The sequence below is a fragment of the Halichoeres trimaculatus genome, unplaced genomic scaffold (assembly GCF_033239565.1).
Source record: "Halichoeres trimaculatus isolate MK-OKI-2021-1 unplaced genomic scaffold, fHalTri1.1 fHalTri1_scaffold_2, whole genome shotgun sequence".
Classification (NCBI taxonomy): Eukaryota; Metazoa; Chordata; class Actinopteri; order Labriformes; family Labridae; genus Halichoeres; species Halichoeres trimaculatus.
In genome coordinates this window covers 10,137,815-10,163,032 of record NW_027437180.1, presented here as the reverse complement: position 1 = coordinate 10,163,032, position 25,218 = coordinate 10,137,815, and the positions used below count along the sequence as shown (strand labels likewise).

Here is a 25,218-nt window from a genome sequence, read left to right as displayed (position 1 = left end):
TATGTCCTCTCTCTGCCATCTGTGGTGGTTTCAACGGGGATACGTCGAGGGGACTTTATGTAACTGTAGGGATCATCAAAGTGTGCGAGGACATGCTGTTGAAGCCTCTTTTTTGAAGTTATCTTAGTTGTATAACAGGATAAACATGAGGGGGAAAAGGTAGCAGAAGTTTGAGAGGACAGACGGTTCACACAGTTTATCAACGCAGAGGCTTATCATGAAGCAATCCCTGAATTATTCAAGAAGTTTAGCCAGACACTTTTATGATCAAATCAACTGGGTTCAGTCTTTTTTGCAGACTTTCACTTGGACTGCACTTTCTTTGCACATAGTCAAACAAACAAAGCTCGGCTTTCGCCTCAAGTTCAGAATTACACAGAAGCTGTCTAAATGTCAAAAGTGGCTGGCAGTCACTTTGGCTGGCACCACTTCTCAAACTACTTCTTCAAGCCCGGGCAGAGTAAGCAAGCCTGATAAGTGCAAATGTTTTTTGGCTTTAAAGGACTGTCAGCTCTAAAAGCCCTGTAAAAAATACAGATGCAACACTGTCCTTTCTCCTCAGGCAAATAGAGCTGCCAAGGATTTTAACTCATAAAGTCCCCCTAACTGTATCATTAGAGGGGGTGATGGAAGGCAAATTCAATTTGGAGCGCTTAGAAAACACTCTTACAGCAATTTTCTACTAGAAAAAAACAAGATAAATGCTGCAAACATGTCCAGCACTCCCAGTGTATTCTTAAAGGCTGAACAAACTTACTTTGGAGAAAGTTAAATATAAAGACGGACACAAAATAAAGTCACAAAATGTGAGGACTAAAAGGCCATTTACCACATTTTCTTACTTGTACTTTAGCTTTATGTCATTTTGTTCGAATATTTATCATGTTTTCATCTCCATAGAGCACTGTTTAGGTCATTTAAGTATACCCAACTTGTACAACAGCATGAAGTCTGAAGCTAAGTGAGTCATTCTTCTAGAGAGAAACAGCGCTGTGCTCAGTGCTGTGATACGCAGCTGTGCAGACCAGTGTTCTCAGCAACAGGCTTTTCTGTTTGTGTGTGTTTACAGGTAAGCAGACACAAATAGAATCAGCGGTAGTCACAAGTGAGATGAGCCAGTCGGTCACAGGAAGAGCTCGCCGTTTATTTCCACTCAATGTGTCTCATCAGGAGTTATACGCCATGTAAACTAGCATTTACGCTAACACCTGTGGGATATATGTAGAACCTGTCATAACATGAGTAAATATTTGTGTCTGGAAGTTACAGAGCTACTGGAAATGAAGCAGAAGTTACAGCAGTATTTTTTTTTTTCCACGATCTGATGAATGAATGAAAAGATCCTTTGTCAAGATTTTTTTTTTCCTTTTGGGTTTTTGTTCTTCTTAGGATATGACAAAAAGGGCCACATGGGCGTAAGAATTCGACATAATGATGTTAAAGTGAGCTGTTGGTTTTTATTCATACTTTTTCCTCCTTTTTAATTTCAAAGCTTTTTATTATTAATATTATTTTTTACTTTGAAGCACATTTCTACTTATTTTTATCATCTTAACTTGTTCAAAATAATAGAATAATACTATTTCTGAAAGGTTTTTTAACTCTAGGGTTATTCTGGAATAGAAGGATTGACGGGATAGGCCAGCAGGGGTCAGCAAGTCTGGCCCTGGTGGTCATCTTGGAGTCAGAGAAAATTTACTTGCAGTTACGCTGACTGACCACTGGGTGATGATAAAAGGAGTGGAGCAGCAGAGAGCACTCTAGAAGCTGATATACAGTCCCACCACAGAGACCATTGTATTCGGGGGGAAATGACTTAAATTTCTGCCCATTGCAGTCACCACTATGCACCAATGGGTTCTAGATAGATAGATAGATAGATAGATAGATAGATAGATAGATAGATAGATAGATAGATAGATAGATAGATAGATAGATAGATAGATAGATAGATAGATAGATATTACAAGACATGTATTCTTAACACTATTATTGGCTGTTGTATAAATTTTCAGTTTTCTTGACATCAAACTTTTTAATGACACAAGAACTCAATAGAGTGGCTAAATAACTTGTCATTTTGAGGTAAGTTCATATTTTAAAAAGACTTGAACTTCTATTAGATTTAGCAAATCAGATATTTCCTGTTGAAATCAAACCAGGACTCTTCTGTGAGGCAACATAACCAACCACTGCACCACTGCGCAGCCTTTCCACCAGAAACTGGGATTTGTTGCAACTCTATATTTTAAATCTTCTTGTTATGAATATGTGTCTATTGTCCTTCCCACTCATTTTTGTGTTTAACAGTAGGTTGGAGACACCCTATAACATGCAAACAGCCTGGGGTGTTACAGGGGGTGCAGAGTGTCATGTTAAGTGACCTACTTATACCAAAGATATCAGGGTACTAAATATTGACTCAGTATTATTCAAACACCATAAATTTAGACTTCAGGAGTTAGTGTAAGAGAAACAGAGGGTGAGAAATGAAAGGCGCAGAGATGTAAAACAGAAACTGTTGTACGGTTCATAAATTCTGTGGAATAACTCTAAGGTTAATGGGTCTGATTTATGAAACACAATGAATCTCTTTTTTAAGAAAGTAGAAAAAGTGTGTCCTTTTTTTTATTTTTTTTTATTCAAATATCTCCTGTGTCATAGAGTTCTGTTCTCTATTTGTGATAATCTGTTTGGAGGATGAGACCTCTTCAAGGGTTCATCCAGGTCTGTAAAACATCAAACCTGTTGAGTCCTGGCCTGGCTCAACTCATAATGTTGGTTTGTAGTAGTCAGGCTAAATATGATCAGGTGATGCCATGGTTTATTTTGTTTTGAAAGTCACTGGGTGATTAAATATGGTTTAAGTGCACAGCTTCTTGTCCAGCTCGATCTGCTCTATGCAGCTTGATGCTCTGTTGCTCCAGTATCTGGTTAAAAAAGAAGGCCTGCATATCTGAGCGATACCACTTCATGATAACAGTGCATAATAAACAGGCATGGGGATGTTAACCTGCACAGAGGACTGAAGGCTGGTGGTGATAGCTCTGCTGGGGGGCTGCATGGCTGAAAACTGGAGACCAGATGGTGCCGGGCTCTTCAATAAAAAAAAAAAAATGGTTGGGCCAGATTTTCAGACTAAGGACATGAGCTGAGTCGTTCATTTTTAGCAGTAAAGTTAAGCTGCTGTGGCCTCTCCTCAGTCTGCTTTATTGTAGTACAGCTCAGGCTGTAAGGCACAGTCAAACTCTGATTTTCAGCTGCCCCCTCATGAGATCCCTTGGGGAACTTTATCTGAAACGCAGTATGGTTTTCTGTGTGGCATCTTCCGACACTTGTTGCAGAGCAGACACATTGGTTTGGTGTTTGGTCTTGGTAGTGAAATAAATAAATAAATACTTTCCAGTCCATGTAAGATTAAAGTGACAATTTTCCTTGCTGATTTTTCATTTTGGGGTAGAAAGACACATGCTATTTTCACCTAAAGCTAATGTTAACTTTTCGATTGCACCTGCTCAATGACACAGTGCATTGGGTAAGTTGCTAGGTTACGAAAGGTGTTGCAGTCAATATTTGTTACAATGTTGGAATTTTTGTAAGAACTTGTCAGCCTTAGTGAAAAATGATTTTCTCATCATACCCAAATCCCAATCACTTGGCAGCTGCTTTCAGGCTGAATAGTGCTGCTGTGGAGGTTAAATGAGTGTGCAGTACAGTATGTAGCAAGGAGCAGGAAGATAGAAGAGTGGGTGTGCAGGTGTGAAGAAGATCAGAAGTGATAAGTTAGATCCCTTACTTTGTGACATTCCTAATCTCTACCATCAGATCCTTTGCCCTTGAATTACTGCTCCACATTCAAGCCTCTCTTAAAAATGATGTTCATCCTGTGAATCAATTTCCTACATGGCACAAGCAGTTTAGAATCACCGTGGCGACAGATTTAGTGGAAAAGTTAGGTCAGTAATTTCAAGTTCAAGCAGACATATGACATCTTGAGATAACAGCAGTCCCTTTTGTAAACTAGAATGACAACTTTGGCTTCCAGTTTCCTTTTTTTCAGCTGGAACACAGTCCACTTAGATTTTGAAATGGGTTACATGTAGTTCAAGCTCATCTGGGATGTGTAACCCATCTCTCTACCATTGTATTTCCACTCTTTACAAGCTGTCTTGTTGTTTCTGATGCAAGTGTGCGAGTGTACGTGTGTTTGTTCTATTCCCACAACGAGTGCAGAAAGGGGACTACATGGGACATCGTGCCAGAAACAAGAATACAGCAAACAGCAGCCCCAGCTCTGGGTGCTCTGTCTGACCGTGCGTGACACTGGAACATACTGTTCACAGCAGCAGAGGAGCAGGGGAGGAAAGGATGCTGAGCGACTGCAGACAGGTGGGAGAAAGACTGCTGGAGGAAAAAGAGACAAGCCCATGTCTGAGTCCAGAGGCTACACTGATTGAATCAAGCCATACACAGTCAGCCGTCCCACGCTGCAAAAACACATCACCTGACTCATCAATTAGCCAAAGCTAATCTCAGGATCATCATTCCAGATTACTTCCATCCTGTGGCGCCTCGGGCAGTGTTACAGGATTCAGAGATATTTACGTGTTTATCAATGAAAATCTTGGTGTACTCACCTCCACAGAGTGCTTTCAGTGACACTGCCGATGTGGAAGTCGTACAGCTTGGTGAGAATCAGGATCACCTGTAGAAAGAGGAGATTCAACCGTTACTATCTTTGTAAGAGATGGGGAGAAAACTTCTTACACACCAAAAATATATAAGATCTTATCTGAACTGCTTTTCGTGATGCTGGTCTAAGACCAGGTCAAGAACCATAAGCGGTTCTTAAAATTTAGACAAACAAACCCAAAGTTTCCATACCTTTCAATGACATATTCTCTGTAACCAAATTTAGAAAAAACTGCTCTTTTATATTTAAACAAATGGTTTTAGCAAAGCATTTTTTTTCTGTAACTGTGTTTTCTGTTTTGTAACCATGAGTGAGGAGGGAACACAATGGTAATGAAACCCTGCTGTACTTCAGGATGTGCAGCAGTGGCACAGGCTACTTGTGATCCACATGGCACGGACTGTTTGTCTGTGCATCACAGCATTGACAAGCTATCTGTGCTTTAAACATTGTTCTAGTACAGATAATTTTAAAGTTAACTGCAAAAAAAAAAAAAAAAAAAAAAAAAAGTTGCTTCAACACTAGATTTCAAAATTGGCCAAAACAGCATAGTCCAGCCAAACATGTCATTTATTCTTGTACAAATCTTTAGGCACACTGCAAAAGTCAATAGGTGTAAACCCGTGTCTTGGAGCACAGATCACCCCGTCAGTGCTGTGGGGCTCAGACAACTTGTGGCCAGTGAAGAACAATATTTCAATGTACAGCAGGGTCTCATATTTACTGCTTTCCCTCCTCACTCATGGTTACTAAAGTTATGAAATTAGAGCTGATTTTTGTTGTGACAGCGTTTGTAACCATGAGTGAGGAGGGGACGCTTTAGATATGAGACCTTGCTGTACTTTCAAATGTTATTTAATTTAGTTGTTTGGATGTGCTTCAATTATTTTCAACACATTTAGTTGTAGTAGTTAATTCATAAGGCAAATTAAACAATTTCACAGCTTCCAGATAAACTAAATACTTTGAAGCACAAATTGTTTCACATGAGTAGAGCGTATATTTTTAAGAGTGACAAATGAGAAAATAGAGTTATCACCAAAAAAAATGTAAGGAAAGTTCTGTGTACTCAAACTAATCTAGCTGTTTTAACTTATTTTATTATAATTTGATTTGTGTAACTAATAATTTGTGGCAACAAGTTTCCTCTTTTTTTTGAGCAAGGTCAACTGATTATATTCTATATCATTTAAAATTATATTTTTGAGTGCAGTGAAACAAAGGTGTCTTTGAACATGAGCGCCAAGGTGTTCTCTTTATGAATATCCTGATGCATGTTTGATTTTTTTTGCCTGGAGTTAGGAAAGGGAATTAAAGTTTGTCTTGGTTTAAAAATGAACTCATAGATTTTAAGTACTTTGCGTTTTACTTGTGGCTGAGCTAAACTGTCATGCCAGTTTCTGGAAAAATCATAAAGTACATAGAATATGATCCTTTTTCTCATTTTGTTCCTGATTCATTTATTTGATTGATTGATTTGTGTTAGTAGTTTTTTCAGTATTTTAAAGTTTGGGAATTCACTAGAAATATGTTCCTGACTGATGTGATTTTTCCCAGCCCTATGTCTTAAAATGTGAAGATCAAAAAGCAGTGTGAGCCATTTCATGGAAACACAAAAGTCAGGGTGAAGAGCTCAAAGGAGCTCACAGTGAAGACGGCTCTCCTGTGGTGAAAGAAGCAAGCTGAGCACTTCATCTCGCTGCTTCCTGGATGTCTCCCCGTGAACACTCCTGAATGTTGAGGGGTGTCCAGCTGGAGGGAGACCCCAGGCAGACACTGAACATGCTTGTCAAATAGGTCTGGCCTGGGATAATTCAGGGGATTTGGGATCTCCCAGGGATCAGTCAGCTACAGCCGAAGTGTGTGAGTGAAGAAAAATAATAGCTGTAGCTACCTGCCTGTGGCATACAAACTTTTGTAGAAAGTGAGCGTGAATTTCGATCATTTTTGTCAAGAACACTTGAGGACAACCAGCCATAAGCTGTAAACCCAGCCAAGAGGGCGTTACCACAAGACTGGAGGTACCCACTTAGGTTTGTTTGCATTAGTTTGAAGTCTTGACTATGTATTCTGGTCAACATTATGTAAGTGATTGTAAATGTTGTATTTATTTATTCATTTTTTTTATTTTCAAAATATTTGACATGAATGCATTTGACAATAATAATAATAATAATAATAATAATAATAATAATAATAATAATAATTATTATTATTATTATTATTATTATTATTATTATTATTATTATTATTATTATTATTATTATTATTATTATTATTATTATTATATAAGAATAAATAAATAAATGAATGAATAAATAAATAGATAAATATATAAATACATTAATAAAAATAAAACAGTCCTACTCCAGGGTCTATATTATTGTATTAAAGCACAATGTAGGTAAGCCCAACTTTTGTTGCCACCATGATGGAAATCAGTCTCATCACAGAGCTTATCAAATGCACACTCAACTGGAAAAACAAACAAACAAACAAAAACAAACAGACAAACAAAAACTCCCAGACAAGCAAATAGAAATGCACTTTACAACAGACAGAATTCAAATATTACTGAGGTACTCTGAGAATGAGCAACATCCTGTGAATGTAGCTATTTAGACCAATAGCACAAAAACTTTAAGAGAACTACTGTTGACTTTGTGAATCAACACACCTGTATAGAGACCATAGTTCTTGCTATATATTTGGCTGCTGGGTGCAGATGAGACAACACTGAAGAGGGCTTGGGTCAAAGGGAGATAATCAGGTTTGCATGTTGTGACCAGTGCTGTGTTGGGGTCATAGGGAATCCAATAATCAAATCTTAAAAAGTGCACAATTGTGGTGCATTGACTTGATATCACTGAAAAGAATTGGTGTATAGGATATTAACAATGATTGGATATTCTGAACATGTACTTCTGCATATTTCTTGATTCCATTCAGCTTATATGCTATAATCTAAACCTAATTTTCGCACATAACTTGTGTTTGGTATCCAGTATCTAAATTTCATCAGTCCTTGCAAATCAATATTATATTCAGAAATTAATGCGTCATGACACAATATCGTAGGCCCTCTATAAATGGAGCCTGTAGGTAGATGCTGGGGCAGCCATAGTGCAGGGTGGCAAAGTCAAAGACCGCAAATGTGACCACCAACGGCTGCTTGCAGCTGATACTCTGCAAGTCTATTTTTATGTATGCTGCAGAAACACGTCAATCTCTGCAGGGCAGATCGTACCAAACAGGAAACAGCATGAAACAAAGTATCCAGTCATTTTACAATAAAGCACCATGTTTCAGCTCCCTGTGGTAAATCTCATCCTTAAATATCAAAACTACATCATTAGTGGCAACACAGGGCCAGAAGTCAACAGCAGGTCATAAGGACCCAGAGGCAGTCAGACGCCATAGAGAAGGAAAAGTTTGTCTCCAAAGTGGGAAATGTCATAATAACACGTGAAACAAACACATTTTTCCTGTAAGGACACCAACAGGAAAGAGAAGGCTTGAATGACATTAATAAAACCTTTGTGACTGTGATCTCAAGTATCCTGATGCTATGGAGACACTTGCACAACAGAACGGGTGTGCACCGTCTGATGTAGCAAACCATAGCTGCGGTGCACACGCAGCATGTGTGAATTGGCAGTTAGGCCAGCTTACAGGCATCGCTGCGTTTAGGATCTGCATAATTAACACTGTTTATTGACACTGTGATGCCACCATAACACTTTAGTTTTTACAAACCAGAGCGCGCTACCATCCTCACTCCTTTAGAAAAGCCTGATTCAACAACCTCTGTGTTCCCAGCTTTGATATGCGCTCTTTTGGAGAGATAATCAGCAGACCAGGGAACTTTGAAAAGCACTGTGAAGTCCTCAGAGTGTATCACAAGACATGAAGGCCGAGTTAGCGGTGACAGGATCAGTGGACAGCTGTGAATCTGCACTCCAAAGGAGAGGACTGCAACTCTGGTGCTCAGAGACAGTTGAAGATGTGAAGTACAGAGATAGATGAGAGGTTTTAAACTTAACTACAGGAGAAAAAAATCACTGTGATACACACAGTAAAATCCATGTTTGATAATCTGCCTGGGTTGCAGGGTGAAATCAGTGATGCATGAGAATTTAGTCCAACAAATGTGAAACATAGTAAAGTACACAATTATTTAGCATTTATCACACACTTGACCTGACCTCAGAGGGGGAAACATCCTTTTACGTAATGGATGCTATTTTCATCCATCAGTCTCTGTGTTGTTTTTGCCTCCACGAGAAAATGACCGCTGCTTCTCCTCATTAGCATCGCTCATGAGCATTTCCTTCCCTGAAACGAGCTTGTTTGAAGCTTCCCAACAAGCCTCGGTTGAGTCACGTGGCTTGGAGGGAGTGCAGCGAGGGGGCAGGATGGAGGGTGGGGGGCGCTGTGTCTGCACTGACAGGGATCAACAACCAGGGCTGTATGAGGAGAAGCTGGATCTCTGAGACAGTATCCTGGCATATCCTAGCCCTCGTGGAGCGCACACGTCCTCATGAATCTCTGACGCCTGCAGGTTTCAGAGACCTCTCCACCTTTGGCTAAGCCTCACTGTCCCCACAAGCCCTTTGAGCCGCTCGCTCGCAAGGGACCCTCGAATGCTTCTGGGGAATATGTGCCACACGCCCAAGGGATCCTCATCCTGGGATTGTGAACATATGGCTCAGGCCAAGCAAGACTGCAGAGCCAGGGAGAGGCTAATGTTGAATGTGATGAAAATTGATTCTTGCTATGCAGCTGCACCGCATAAGGCCAATCTGAGATCATGATGTGTGTGTGTCCTGATGTGTATTTGTTGGAAAAGCATTCTATATGTGCTTCCAGGCCACTGTACAAACAAGCGTCCTAGTGTGTGTGTCTGTGTTTGTGTTCCCACAGGCTCTCAGCTGTCAGAGATGTGTGGTCTCCTCTGCTCTGAGGTGACACACACAGACACGAGTCACCTCATCCCCACATGACAGTCTGGATCAGATATTAACATTAAACAGCCAGAACACCAGCAGATACACAGGATGTGCCAAAACTGCTACGGTCGCTTCAAGTGCTTCTTAAGATGTGTTGTAAAAATGTCTTTTCACCCAACCTTGAAAGCCCTCTGTGAGGAACATTACTGCATTAAAGCATGAATGAAGTGGTTTTAGGTTTCAGAGACCACCGGGCAGACACTCTTCCTGGTTTGATTCACACCCAGACTCTAAAATGTCCCTGATTTTGTTAGGCAGGTAGATCATGATTTTTCTTTTTTCAGTTCTTTTGTTAAATGGGTTTCATTCCATGTTTTCTGTCACTTTCAAAAAGGGGTCGAAATTAGCGGCTTTCTAAACCTGGTGAACCATCTTTTCATTTTTTGTCTGTACTAATTATTAATGTCAGGGCACAGTGTCCCTGTTAGGTACACCGGAAAAAAAAATAATAATAAAAAAAAAAAACAGAGAACGACAGAAGAAGTTTGACTGAGTGTCTGTATCTGAAGTTATCAACCCCAGTGTCAGCCAGATCACACATGGATTAGCAGAGTGGCTTCAACAGTAAACCAGGTGCAGTTAAAAGCATACTATTAGTAAAATTCTGCTAGCCTCATTAAAGGTAGAGTATGCATGAATTTGCGTTACTTGTTAGTAAACAACATGGATCAGTGCCAGCAGCAGCCCACACCCACTGCCTCTGATCAAAGCTTCGTGAACACACTCATTAGCCCAGCAACCACCTGCAGCATGACATTCTACATGGGATAGACTAGAGAGCCTGACTTGGTGTGTTAGCACAAGCTAATTACTGGTATTTGACTCATACCTAGTTAGCTGAGCAGATAGCCAACTCACAACACATCTCATCCGAAGCTGCTCTCCAAGTCCCCAAAAAAGATTGGGGCCAAATTAAGCGCTATTCACAGCCCAGCATTCTAAGTCATGTCCTTAAGGTGAAACATTAGTAAATCTTGCTAATGTCCTACCAGTGCTCATCTACCATCTCCAACCTAACCAAGAAGAGCTAACGTAACCTCACTCTTCATTTTATTGATAGACTCTCAGGTCTGAACAGACCATTGCAGAATAACTGCTGACTGTGGGTTGGAATCAACATTAGCACAAACAGTTTAACCTGTGTTGTGGCATCATCAAGGGGACTTTTGGTCTCCATGCCTTAAATGTGTTCACAGGACAATAAGACCTGACCACAGATCTTGAGAGATAGCATGCAGAAGTAACCAAATTTGGGGCAGGTAGTCCTCACAGGAACTTCAAAAAGATCAACAAAAGACGTCATGGAACACTGAGGCCCCGATGAGGCAAATACCCAATCCTGGTTCGGGGGGGTCAGATCGGTCCAGGCTTCCCTTATTTACATTCCCCTGACACAGACACTGATTTTAGTGTATATTGTCTCTTTCACCCAGCTCATACTTGTACAATCTAAAAACAGACTGCATGCTAACTAGACTTAATAAAAATAATAAATGACAGTGAGTAATGCTGACATCGTGACTGCACAAAAATTGACCTTGTGCTCTGAATTCAGAGCATGTCTGCATCCTTTGTCAGGAGAAAAATCAGACTAACCCTCTTTTCTCTGTTGTTCTGTATGTTTCCTTACAATCCCTTGCATAATGAGACAAGATTTTACCTTTTGGTCACATTTGTCAAGGATTTCTACCCCATGGTTTTTGTAAACAGAATCATAACGGCCCCGACTAGCATCAAAGTTAGTGATCAAACAAGAACAAAAGACTCCTAATAATCCATAATCCACATCTGAGGCAGCTGGAAACCATTTGTGTTTCAGCTCAAAGTTCCAAAGACATCTGCTCTGAATGCTCCGTTCTGAATTAAAGTGTTGTGTCTGCCTTTGATTGCAAAATGTCATGGTGCTCTCATATTGACTGTGTCTCTCACACACACACACTTGCACACACACACATACACAACTGACAACAAGCTTTTAGTAGTGTGCAAACAAACGTCAGGCTAGTCAACACCAAAATGGCAGCTGGAACTGATCATTATCTAGAAGTGATTAAGCCTCTCGGTAGCATGTCAACAGCTGAGCAATTACTCTGTCAATTGGGGAGAGCTGTTTATGAGACACATTGTCAACTGATGGCAACAGAGCAACCAGTTAACAGCAAGGCGAGGCAGAAAAGCGCTGGATCTTTTCACACAATCTGGCAGGGCTTTGGGGAGAAATTTGGTTAATTGTAAGGATGTAAATACAGAGTTAGAATAACAACAGGGACCATCTGACATAAAAGACAAATACTGACTATTGTGATCCTCCTGGTGACAAAGAAAGTGTCTCAGTTCTTCATTTCACCAACCAAATTATAAACAACGCTTATAGAAAAGCATGAAAAGAAACAGTCCCTCGGGGAAAGCATCACAATCAGTATCCTTCTTTCCAAAAAGATCACAGACAGTTCTATCATAGAGACCAAACTCTGTCTAATCACCCAAAGTTTGTCATTACCAAACTTATGAATTCCTCTCTTTTTCAACCTCTTTCGTTCTGAAAGTAAATTGTTAATTAAAAATGCGAACGTCGGCCTGGCAGTTGTTGTGGTGGGATGGTAACAAATCAAAATGATTTATCAAAGTTAAACCGACAGAAAAATTATAATCCAGATATGCAAATGAGCTAAGAGGTTAATGAAATGTAATTAAAAAAAAGCAAAGTTTGGCCTTGAGATGCCAGAAAAGCAGCAAACTTTTTCCAACATCTGTAAACATAACAAAACAACAACAACAACAACTACTACTACTACTACAGACACAACTCTTGCTTTGTGCCCTTTGGAACAAATGAAGAGTAAGCAGGACATTTGAGTGTGATAGCCCTGTAACCATCAACATTCCACACTTATAAGAATATAAATTTTTTATATTGCTGTCAATTGGTTAGACACAGGCAAGTCCAATCATGGCTGAGGTCCATTTTCATACAACACTCAGCTGTTATTCAACAAAGTACTAAATATGGCACCGAAATGAAGCATGTCCCAAATTATGTTAACAATTATATTTTCTGTCAAGAGCACAAGCAAAGCCAAAGTATATCTACTAACATCCCACTAAACTACATCTTAACTGTGCATGAAGCTAAAGCTCTGTACATTCTGCAGAAGCTCAGAAACTCTTACAGCTGATGACTTTCAATGAATGTATTTATCATAATGTAAAAATGTGCTGCGAAAAAAAAAAAAAAATGTTTGCAGCTCAAAATATTCTTGAAAACAACATGAGAAACAATCCCCATAAAATAATTCCCTCAAATTGTCCCCTAACAGAGAACTTTTTCCTTGAAAAGAAGCATTTCTATCTGATGTCTACGCAGCATGTAACGCTGCAGAAAACTGACCCCTGATAGTCTAATATCAAGAGACACCTGAGAAACAGGTGAGGTTTGATTTCATTAAAATGCCATGGCAGCATTAACATAGACTGTAAAAGTCTATAGTTGTGATCTTGCCCAGCTCCAAGTGAAGTCACCACAAAAACTGCTCCCCCTGGTGGCTGGCCACAGTGTAGGTCAAAAACTCTGTCTCCCCATTTATTCCAGATAAGCTGTGGTCAAACTAAATATACCTCATAAAAATGTTTCCCATCAGTATGCTGTTGTGATATGAACAAATTATTCGGGTGCGTTGCATTCAAGTCCTTTTTTTTTTTTTTTTTGAAAAGTTTTGTTTCATTGGTCACTTGACGTTAAACATAGACTTTTAGGTCATGTTTAACAATGATTGTTAGCTGCCGTTCTTGAGTAATTTTTTAGAGAATAGTAAGATACTGAGAAACGTCAGGAAGGACAGCCAAGAAGAGATTAGACTCCTGAGGGAAAAATATTTATTTATTTTTTTGTGTGTCAACTGCATCTACTCAGATTCTCAACTGCTCTGACAGTCAGCCAGCCTATGGTCACAAGTATGTTTGACTACACAAACTGGCTGATTTACACAGAAATCAATAAAAGAAATTATCAACAAATAGAGGATTTGCAAGCTAGTAAGCTGCTGGCCCCTGTTGACAAAATCAAAAGTGTCCCTCTGTGAAAAAGTTTGGGTACCCCTGGGTGAGAGAATTTAACTGTGATTAATTCTAGCTGAGACTGATTGATCATCAGTCACAGGTGTAAAATAATCTCCCTCAGTTCTTTGTGATGGAAACCACAAGGAGCCTGTTAAACACAGCTGAGGTTACTTCCTGTAGGGTTTTTGGTTTCCTCTGTAGTGTCCAATCAAATTCCAAGTGGGGCCTGGATCCCCCTGGCCAACATCTGGATCCTCTACTGCCGACCTGCCAAAGTTACCTGAGCCCATCCAGCTCAATGCCAAGCTTCAAGAGGCGCTTTTATGCAACATTATGAATGCAAACACAGGAGCTGTCTGTTTGCTCTCAGCACAGTCTCAGTCAGGTGCAGCACAGCTTAAGAATGTGGCTGTGTGTCAGGCTGGCCATGACTGAGAGTTTGATAATGAATGTTTTACCCAAGCAGCAACCTCTGGTCTAAGAATATGAGACAATGCTGAAGTGCTAAAATCTGCTGTTTCTCAAGTGTCCACTTGAGGCTGGCTCCAGAAGTACTGGAAGTCACAGACACACCAAGACAAAAAAAGCTGTTTTCAGCCTGGTCCAAAAAACATCTCCTGTCTGAGTCAGTAATTTTACTATCAGCACACACTGGGGGGGGGGGGTTTCTAACTCAGTTGGTCAGAGGATGTTAAGATCGCGAGCTCGCCCAATCAGAGGCACAGCTCAGGGTCACATGGCTGACAGGCGCCCCATAGCTGTAAGTGAAGTGTATTGGTAGTGTATTACCACTACCAATATGGCCGCTGTCGCTGATGTGCTTCATTTTGGGTTTCAGAAACAGAAGGGTGACGTCAGGGAGACTTCGTGTTGTATACATTCTATGGTTTTACCCGTCAGGGCGCCATTTTTCCTGCTCCACTGACACTTCTTCCTCAGGATGATGATGTCTTTACGAGCTAGATTTCATCTGCATAACTACAAATACATACAATACTTCATAACTTTGCATCCTGTAAAACATTTTCTTGAACAAAGAAATAGTGAAGTTCCTTCAAGAATGGGTGATGGTGCTCATGGTAAATGATGTCCTAAACCCTGAAAAACTTAAAAATTGTAGCCAAAGGTAATTTTGTAACCAACGCCAAAACAGAAAGTCCCCACAGACCACCTTTGGTTTATAACTTTTTTTTTTTTTTTTTTCTGGTCTCATCTTTGACCTGGACACTTTTGACCTCTTTGGCAGAAGCAAATAATTGCAAGGCTGCATCTAACCCGGCGATCTACTGCTGAGATGCTATTGTTAAATTCACTGAAATTTTATTCAACAAGTCTGTATTTTATCATTTTTATTTGCGTGTATATAACTGATCTTTTAAAGCCAATTATACCATTTGTTATCCCATGTCTCAAACTGCTGCTGTTCTCTCCACAACACGTTTGATATTAATGAATGTGATGAATGTTTTTATTTGACTTTTTACTTATTTGTCATGGCCACACTCTCTAATCTCTGTCTAAGTGCATCTGTACATATGTGTGTAATTACAGCACAAACAGGAGCTGACTGGCTAACAACCCACCAATCAGAGAGGAGTGCTCCATTTAAGAGGCTGGCCAGCATCATCCCTGGAGATCAGTTGTTCCCCTGCAGAGTTATTGTTAGGTCTGTGTGATGCTGCCTTAAAGAGGAGCTCATTGTACCTGCAGTGGGTCAGGGTTTAGGTATTTCTTTTCTTTTCAGCAAAAGTGACAGCTGGTTTTGTGTTTCTCCTCTCTCCTTAGGATGAGCTGGTTGTATCATGTTTCTTTTGTTTGTAAGGAAAATTATATATAATCACTTCTTCTGGGCTATTTGCATCACTGTGTCGGTTGTTGTGTTGCTATCTGAGGAAATGGCAGGCTGGATCAGCAGGACAAGAGCCTTGGTATAAAATCTATAATGCCCAGCTTCTACTTGTTTGAGCAGAGGACTTGGATTCAGCTCAGCGCGTCCCTCTAACGGAGCCTGCCAGTTGCTTCTCTGCGTAATGTTTACATGCAGGCCATCAGCAGATGACGGGCAGTGAGCTAAGAAGCAACATGAGTCGTGTTTGCGTGTGTAAAAGCAGTCCACCAGGGTTTTGTTGGAGCAGTTGGCGTGTTGTACTCCCATCAAGGCCACACCAGGGAGACGACTGCAGCACTGTGCTCCTTCTGGACATCACTCACTCGGCTTCCTTGCAGCGTCCTCCTTCTCTTTCTCTCTTTGTCACTCCGCTGCTTCACTTTCCCTCTCACGCTCTCCGTCTTCATCTCTCCGTATCTGAATCACTTTCTCCCTTTTTTTTATTCCCCTCTCCTCCCTGCAATGCCTCCCTGGAGTGAAGTTTCTCTCATTTATTGCATCCGTCATTTGTCTGTCATTCCCCTGTTCCCTCTTTTCTCGCCGGCCACATCTCACCCTCCCATTACCTTACCAACTCTGAGTGTTCCTCCAAACTCCAGCCACTTTATCTGTTTATCTGCTCTTGTCTTTTGCCAGCTTTTCCCTTTGTACTGCTCTCTCTTGGTTTATCAGCTTGCCTTTCTCTTATCTGTGTTCTTTCTGATATTTTTCAAGCTCCTTTCTTAATGTGCCCCAACCTCTGCCCTTCACCTTCTTTGTCATTTTTCCTCCTTTTATCTCTTCCTGACGCTCCTCCCTGTATCTCGCCTTGTTTCTATTTATCCTTTTCACTCTTTCTACCTCAGCATGTGTTGGTTTTGTTTAGCAGACATAAAATTGTTTTAAGTTGTTTACACAGAGAATCTATTATCATATCTTACCCTGTATCAGACACCATTACTGAGTTTGGGCTTTTTAAATCCAGGCTTAAAACCTATTTATTCAGACTGGCTTTTAACACACAGTAATGGGGCTTTTTTTGCCATTTCAATTGTATTGTATTATCGTGTCTTAATGTTGATTTCAACAGAGAGCACTTTGGTCACCTTGTGTGTTGTAAAAGGCTCTACGAATTAAAGTTGATCGAGTTGATTGAAAACTCCTTCATGATAACTAGATGGCAGTAAAAGCACTGTGTGGAGTTTTCCTGTGCTAACTATAGGGCAGGATGCAGGGAGATATGGAAATTAATTGGTTTGCAGCTATGTTACTTCATCCAAAAACGTTTTTTTCCCATTAACTTTTTATACTGTTAGCTAGCATACTGCTGATCAACACCCCACCCAAGCCCAATTGGACAATCTTGCTTATATATATCCACCCATCCACACATATGCATGGTCAGTTTTTTTTTTTTTCCAGTTTATTTATTTATTTATTATTATTATTATTTTAATCATATCAATATGTGCAACATTTCCTTGTAAATATCTATCTCTTTTCAGGTCTACCAACCCAGTATCTAATTTAACTTAACCCAAACTGCTATTTTAGTCAGTGCAATATCTCATGTAAACATTTGTTTTTAAAAGTTTTAGCTCCCTGATTACCACCTCTTGAATAGCTTTCATTTCTTTTCATGTAAAGCTCTTTGTATTCATTCAAGGAGGGGCGTACAATAGATTTATGAATCAATAATAAAAGATGTCCTAATAGAGACGTAGGTATATATATATATATATATATATATATATATATATATATATATATATATATATATATATATATATATATATATATATATATATATATATATATACCTACCTACCTACCTAAAATTAGAGAGACATTTTTTAATGAAAATTAAAAAATCATGTTTTTAAAAGAAAAAACTAATTAAGCATCATCATCATTTGAATTTTAATTTGTGCAACTGATGTACAACTTTTTTATTTTTTGAAATTAAATACAAACAGTTCTTTTTTTAGTGTATGATAAAGCGTGTACTTGAGGCTGGATGCAGAACCACCAGAAACCACATACAAAGAGAAAAAATGTAGCTGATGATTGCAGCAAGAAAATATTTTTCCAGACTACAGACTTTTAAAAACTTGCTGTTTCAAAGTTATGACACAAAGAGTTTTGCCCACGTAAGGGCATGGGTGACTAGACTCACAGTTTGGCACCCTGTAGCTGTCTGCAACAGTTTTGTCAACATCTCAGTGGAGACAAAGTAGTTATTGGCTGACACTAGTAATCACAAGAAGTCTTCACTTTCTGATTTGCATAATTGGCCAATTACATGTAATCGTCATGGACACTATAGGAGAGAGAGATAGTGTTGCGGGAAAGACAAGAAGTTTTAGTTTTTTTAATGTCAAAGGAGCAACCCCCTCTCCTTTATTTGAATGTTGGACTGTCAAAAGTAGACCAAAAGAGACACTCATGTAATTCAACAATTTATGCAGTGGCCTGCTCTGGCTGCAGCTGGGAGGGACTGCTGTGACTGAGGAAGACTTAGCCACCTGTGTGAGGTTCAAACATGGGAGGGGCCCATGGCAGCATCCACTGCTCATTGAAGAGAGTAAAACCGATACACGCTTTCATGTCAAAATATCCAGCTCCAGAAAAAGCCACCAGAGAACTTTGCTAAACAGTTACCGAGTTGCTGGGTGACGTCATAGAAACTACGTCCATAAATTATATAGATAAGATGCACCCATTACTTTACTATAGAGAACATTCACCTGTTTTTGCTAATCCTGCTCCAGTATCAGCACGGTCATCTCTGTGCTTCCCACATTTCTAAGACTTTTCAAAATCAGGTCCTGTGTTCCCACATTTCCCTTCGGCTTACCCCTTATTCTCCTGCAAGATTTTTTGAAAGGACTTTATATTTTTGAATGACTTAATGAATAAACTAAGAAGTAATTTTGTTTTGGTCATCATCAGCAGAAATGGTTACAATCATGATCATTGCAAGAAAAAGTACAATAAGCTGATTGAAAGGGTTTGTGCTGAATCAGAGCTTATATGCTGAACCCTTGTTTTGAATGTCTTGCGTAAAACATACAAAAACTGATTTTGGAAAAAAAAAAAAAAAACAACAAAAAAAACAGAGGGCTGTGGGAGCACAGGCACGCTCCAGCATCAGCCACTACAACAAACTATCGTCAAAAGAAAATGATTTAAAGAAAGAAAATGCTCCTTCTTCTTGTTATCTTACTTCTCATTGCTGAACTTTACCAGCAGAGCTCTTAACAAAGACACTTCAGGATGAGTAACGATTATCCACTTTTCTTTTCATTTTTAACGGGTTTTTTTTCATAGTTCACTCAATGCAAAAAAGCACTGAGACTCAGTATTAAGAAAACCCAGTCGTGTGGCTGATGATCTCATTTTATCTTGAAAGTCATAAAGAGGTGTCAGATATAAAAGAGCACATACAAGTGAGAGGATTTTAAAATCTTCACACAGCTTCATAAAGTCTGCTTCAGTCATCTTTTTCATATTCAAATCATATATTGTGATATTATTCAGAATACATTATTATTTCAATTCTTAATATCTATGTATATTTCTTAAATAGATTGGCACCAACTGACACAGTTGATGTAAATGTATGGAGATAACATGTTCAATATTGAGTGAATCACTTGGAAAGAGAGCCTGAAGCCTGGGAGTGAAAGCTTCCAGACCTTTACTGTGAAGACAGGACATATGCACTGCATATTTTTATTAAAACGTATGATCATTGCTTTTAATGTTTGAATATCACTTTGAAAAGCATCATAAGGATGACTACTGAAGAACTTTACTGGTTGATTTTCTTGCAATGGAGAAGTTTAAATTAGTTTTGTTGATGCACCGGCTCTAAGTGACTCTGTATGTGATTTCTGTGCGACTGTAATTAAAAATCAAATCTTAAAAGCTGCACTTGCAAATTGTTTCTTACAAGAACAGCAACACAGTTGTTTGCCATGGCACAAAGTCAATCTATCTGACAGAGCCACAGAGACAAACCCCCGAACTCTGCAGGTCCTTTCAGTTCAAATGAGCCCTTTAGTCCATTTTAGACAACTTATTTTTTTTTTTCTTCCACCCCACAAAGGTCTCACATCATCCTCTCTCACAGCTACAGGTGAGTAGAGTATTTGTCCTTTATTTTTCAGTACATTTATTCACAACGTATTCAGGCGTTATTGTTTCCTGTCATTTCTTTCATTTCTGTTGCTCATTTGGAGTGTTCTCCTTGCACTCCCTTTATTTTTGACACTTCATCAAATAGAGTTGAAACAATTATTTAAGGCATCTCTTCAAGGCCACATGTGTTTCAACTGTTGTTATAAACTAACTATATGTCCCCCGCCATTGAGCCATTGTAACCCCTGTTATTTCCTGTAGTGCAGTAAGTTCCAACGCTCATAAACGCACCATTCACATGCTACTAAGAGTTGCAAAGAGACACACCAGATATCCATGAGGCTTAAACAAAAAAGGGCCACACTGATGCTGTAGATTTACTTATGTCCCAAGTTTTAAGATAGTGTGATAGTATGAACTGGGGCTTTTTCCTCTGATAAGGTGAGATAGGGGTGGTTAACATGACAGTTAAAGGATAAAACCCACAGATACTGTTGTGGTTTAGCCTCTTGATTATGGAAACGGTGCTTAAGCTGTTTACAAGTTTTAAACAAGGTTTTAAAAATCGGTCACCACAGTGGAAATTTTCTGAAAAGCCACTGTATCTGCGTTAACCACGAGCTGGAGCTTTCAGTGGAAACACTGACCTCACGCTCTGCTTTGAACATGCACATTACACATTGCTTTCATTGTGGCAATTTAAGTTACCGTGCTTGAACTGGACAACAACAATAGTAACAATGACAGACTACTGTGTTGTGCTGCTGAATCTGATGACTGGCTCCAACAAAATGTGCATCTGTTGCACCACCTCTACACTCATTAAAGACACATTCAGTATATACACCAGATGAACAGCCCTACTCTACTTCGGCTGAGGGCTGATGTGTCTCGACATTTAAAGCGGCAACTTTTTTTTTTTTTCCTCCACTGCGTGTTTTTCTGTGTTTTCAGGGGAAACGATGTCATGTCAACAGCACGTAAGTTAAAGTCGTCATCCACTGCACTTCTCAAATTTCACTTTTGCCAGTAGTTATCTCTCCCCTCTCCAAATTTCCAAATCCAACTGACACCAGTGTTTTCCCTACCATGATATGCCCCCACTAGGAGTCAAGTTTATTTTATTTTCCGTCTAGCCCCAGATCACAGAAGTTATTTAGAGTAACCACTCTCTCTTTCCGCAAAAACACTTGTGTGCATTTACGCATATAGACAAACAAAATCTGTATAGCGGACAGAAAGATTGGAAAACCACCACAAGAGACATCTCCCAGCGCCTTCTCTGCCAAGATGACACAGAGAGTACATTCATATATTATACACTCTTAGATGTTGTTTTTAAAAAACTTCAGCACCTTGTTGGATTTTTGGGATACGGTGTCATTGAAAGATACTCCACAAAAATGCAGTTAACCTAAAAATAAAACTCCAGAGTTCCAATAATCAGAGGTGAGCACACAAAGACTGTCCTCATCCTGCAGTTAGAATTCAGAACCGTGCAGGTGGAGTTTCTACCTGCACGTTCATCAATCTGCTGGTGACACGCCAACACCAAAGTTACATCGGGAACCTTAGTTAATAGGAAAATAAAATAAAATAAAAAAGCCAATAGGAGCATAAGAAACCACCACCTTACTCAAGCTGGCACCAAAAGCCAAGTAGCCCTTTGGAAATAAATGTGTTTACAGCCTACTACACTAAGTCTTTGCCACTTATTCTTCCATTTCTGACAACGTTTATTATTGGAACGACTGTTTTTATTTGACCAAGAGCCTGTCAGCAGATAACTGGCAATAAAGCTGGTATATTATCTCTTTGACCACATAATGTGGCAGATTTTAAGAAACTCAGACTTTATTTATTTGGTGCAAATGGCTCCATGCCTGTTCTTTGGCTGGATTCTAAACAAAGACGTGAGTTTCACTAACATATTGGAGGAAGAGGATGATCCATAGGAGACAGGATGAAGAATGTGGGGAGTTAAAGACCTCCTTAACTCTACCTCTTCGTCTGTCTCTTGAGTCTTTGGACATAAATTGGTGTCATTACTTCCAAAATGGTGACCACTGAAAGAGAAAATGAGAGTTTAAAATAGACTATAGCTTTATCTGTAGGGGGACTTTTTTCGTCTTATTTCAGATTGAGAAATTATTGTTGTTATCTTTCTAAACTTAAAAAGTCTGCACATGAAAGACATCATTCAGGGGCTGAAACCTTTCATTTGATTGCTTTATCACCGAACAACATAAGTTTGTGCTTGAGCAGGAGACATTGCATTTAAAAGAGTGCCAGAGGATCAATAAGGAGCTACAAGGTGAGAGGAAGGTCAATTGATAAAGCAGTCAAGTGTCTATGGCAGCAAAGAGATTGGGAGTTTTATCACCTGAGCTGGACTGAGGGAGGAATAACCTTCCCAACAAACTGAGATAAACCTGTCGTATTTCTCCGCCGGTTCCCTACCCCCAAAAAAGTTTCTGTGCTTCCATTTCACACCAGCACACTATATCCTCCCTCAGCTTCAAAGACTGGGAGATAGAAACGTTACCATAACAACCACTGTCTGTAAAGCAGCTGCAAATGCTCACAGAGCTCGAGCCATTCTGGGCCCACAGTTTCTAGAAGTCAAGAGAATCCTGCTGCTATCTCCTTCACAGCGGATTTATGAAGTCTCAAAAGCAAGGATACTCTGGCACGGCTGATATGAAAATGAAACATACCTAAAGTCAAACAGAATTGGGGGTGATTTCTGTAACTTCTACTTTTTGCTGCTCTACCATGAGCTGGCTGCACGCACAGCGTGAAACTGAGCCGCTGTGCTTTGCACTGGCTGGCGTTTTGAACCATGGCAGTGGGCTGAGGGATGATTCATCTGAAAATAAAAAAGAAGTGACAGTCCTTCAGATTCGAATCTGCATTTTTCCTTTTAGCTCTTTCACAACATTTCTTCTAACCTCTTGGAGTGCTTCTGCGGTGTGTTTTCTGCACAAAGCCAAAAATCTCAGTGCAAGGTAAGACAGTGGCCTCGTTCCAGCACCTAATTAGGCTCTAACTCTAAAAATATTTGCAGATTCAGAAGAAAAACTGCATTGTCTTCAACAAACAGCAGAAAAACACAGCTCTCCAAGTCTTTGGTTAATGGGAGGATAGATCTAAAGTTATTATTAATAGTCTCGATTTGCATTTGGCTTTTTTAGGCATTTCAAGAACATAGAGGACACAAGTTATCCTATTCGCCTATTATTTCCTTTCCCATGGTGCATCTGTCTCTCAGGCCAGCTCTTGAGGAAGTCAGGTGAAGGAAAAACTATCTGTTATTTCCTTTCCCATGGTGCATCTGTCTCTCAGGCCAGCTCTTGAGGAAGTCAGGTGAAGCAAACACTATCTGGCTAGCTGTGAAGCCTGCACTGTGGGTCAGAGATTATCACAGAGCAGGGAAGAGTGCAATGAAAACAAAGGCTGCTCGGACTCTCTCAATTTGGCACATCATATTTAAAACACAGAGGAGGAAAAAAAGGAGGCGGTGTGGCTGACTCGACATTCTGAATGCTGCCAAGGTCTCTACTCATGGTGGGTTAAGAGGAGATAAGAGTCCTTATCTTGTCTCAGTCTCCATGACAAAACATCAGCAGGTCTAGACCTGGTACCGTTTTCGTGAAGTGTCGATATAACTTTTATTGTGATTTTGCGCTGTATAAATACAGATTGATTGATTGATAATAGTAATAATTGAATGGGGCAGATACAATAAGACTTCTTCTTTTTGCTCCTTTTCATTTGATAGAGATTTGTTTTGTTTTTTTATTTCATATTGTACTTATATTTGTATGTCAACATGAATAAAATAAAGACAAAAAAACAACAATACATCAGGAAAATGAAACTTCAATATCTGTACAGACATAAATGGTTTATATATATATATATATATATATATATATATATATATATATATATATATATATATATATATATATATTCTTAAACTATTATCAATAAAGTCATGATGCAGTAAGAATGTGCAGTGACAATCTGAGAGATAATCAAAGAGTTTTTCATTTCTCTGAAGAAACTATTATAAGAACATCAAGCCTAACTTGTTTACTAATTTAAAAAAAAAAAAGCAGTTGCAGCCGTGTGAATGAGAAACTAAAAATTGCTGAAACAGTGTATAATCGTAGCGATACAGATGGATAATGTGTATGAGAGAAACCAGACTTCTGTTAATGCAAATAAGACACTGTATGTCAAAATTTTGCAGAATAATTAGTAGTCTTTAAAGTACCGCACCTGTTTAACCAAGTAGTCTAACCACCTATTGCCTGCTTCAGTTTTCACTGTTTGTGTGCAGAATATTGTGAGGTATGAATGTGAACTGCAGAGTAAACAAAGATTATTACTGCGTCTTTGATTGAGCAAGGGATGTACTGAAGTATGCAACCACGTTAAGCTGTTGTGCTCTTGTTTTTGCGTTTACAGAGCCGTAGTTTAAGTTATTATAAAAACCTGAGCAACTGTGTCAAAATGTCCAACAACTGCTGTTAAAGGTATATAGTTTCAGGAAGAAACAACTCATTTTGAATGAAAACAAGTTTGAGTGGAGCTATCAAAATGAGCTCTTGTTCATCTGTTTACATCTCACATTTATATGATTTTTTTCATTTTTATTTTCAATTATTATTATAATTATTATAATTATTATTTATTTATTTATTTTTATTTTTTTACCCATTTATAGAATATCACAAGCAGTGGAGGGCTTTAATTCATGTGTCAATTTTTTTTTTCTGGAAAGCAGAAAAACAAACTATAATTGTGTTTTTATATATATATATTCACAACATTTTAAAACGTAAAGGTTATGATGTGAAGTGGCTGACAAAGGCAGATGATCTGCAGCTTCCTCAGTAATCCAAGGACCATTTCTATGATTACAGGCAGAAATTATTATACAAACACTTAGGGCTCTAATTTTGTGGCGCAGTGCAGGGGGCGCAAGCCTGGCGCACCCTGCTCAGTGTTAATTTCGTGCGGCGCACCGCCGTGCGCTGCAACAATAATATATATATATATATATGCAACAATATATATATATATATATATATATATATATATATATATATATATATATATATATATATATATATATATATATATATATATATATATATATATATATATATATATATATATTTTTTTTTTTTTTTTTTTTTTTTTTTGTTCAATTTAGTTTTGACTTCTCAGTCGAAAGCCCTTTGGTGTATGAATTATTGATCTCTGGTCAGTTACCTGTTTCCTACATGTGTTTGAATGTTATCGGTTTTCTAAGGGGAAAAAGTCACACTGACAATGCTGAAGTCTCATAAACTCATGTATCAAAAATGATACATTTGGAGTTCCATTGTTAGGACATGGTCCTCAGACACACTCTGCCCTTGTGGAACAGTGAAAAC

The 25,218-nt window shown here is 39.0% G+C and overlaps 1 protein-coding gene across 1 annotated transcript in view; it reads right to left on the bottom strand.

The window, feature by feature from the left end:
• sorcs3a (sortilin related VPS10 domain containing receptor 3a) overlaps positions 1-25,218 on the bottom strand; it is a 402,752-nt gene that overhangs the window by 240,935 nt on the left and 136,599 nt on the right. Inside the window, exon 2 of the mRNA XM_074686947.1 lies at positions 4,638-4,705. Coding sequence (XP_074543048.1) covers positions 4,638-4,705 — 68 coding nt within the window. The remainder of the gene's footprint in view (positions 1-4,637; positions 4,706-25,218) is intronic.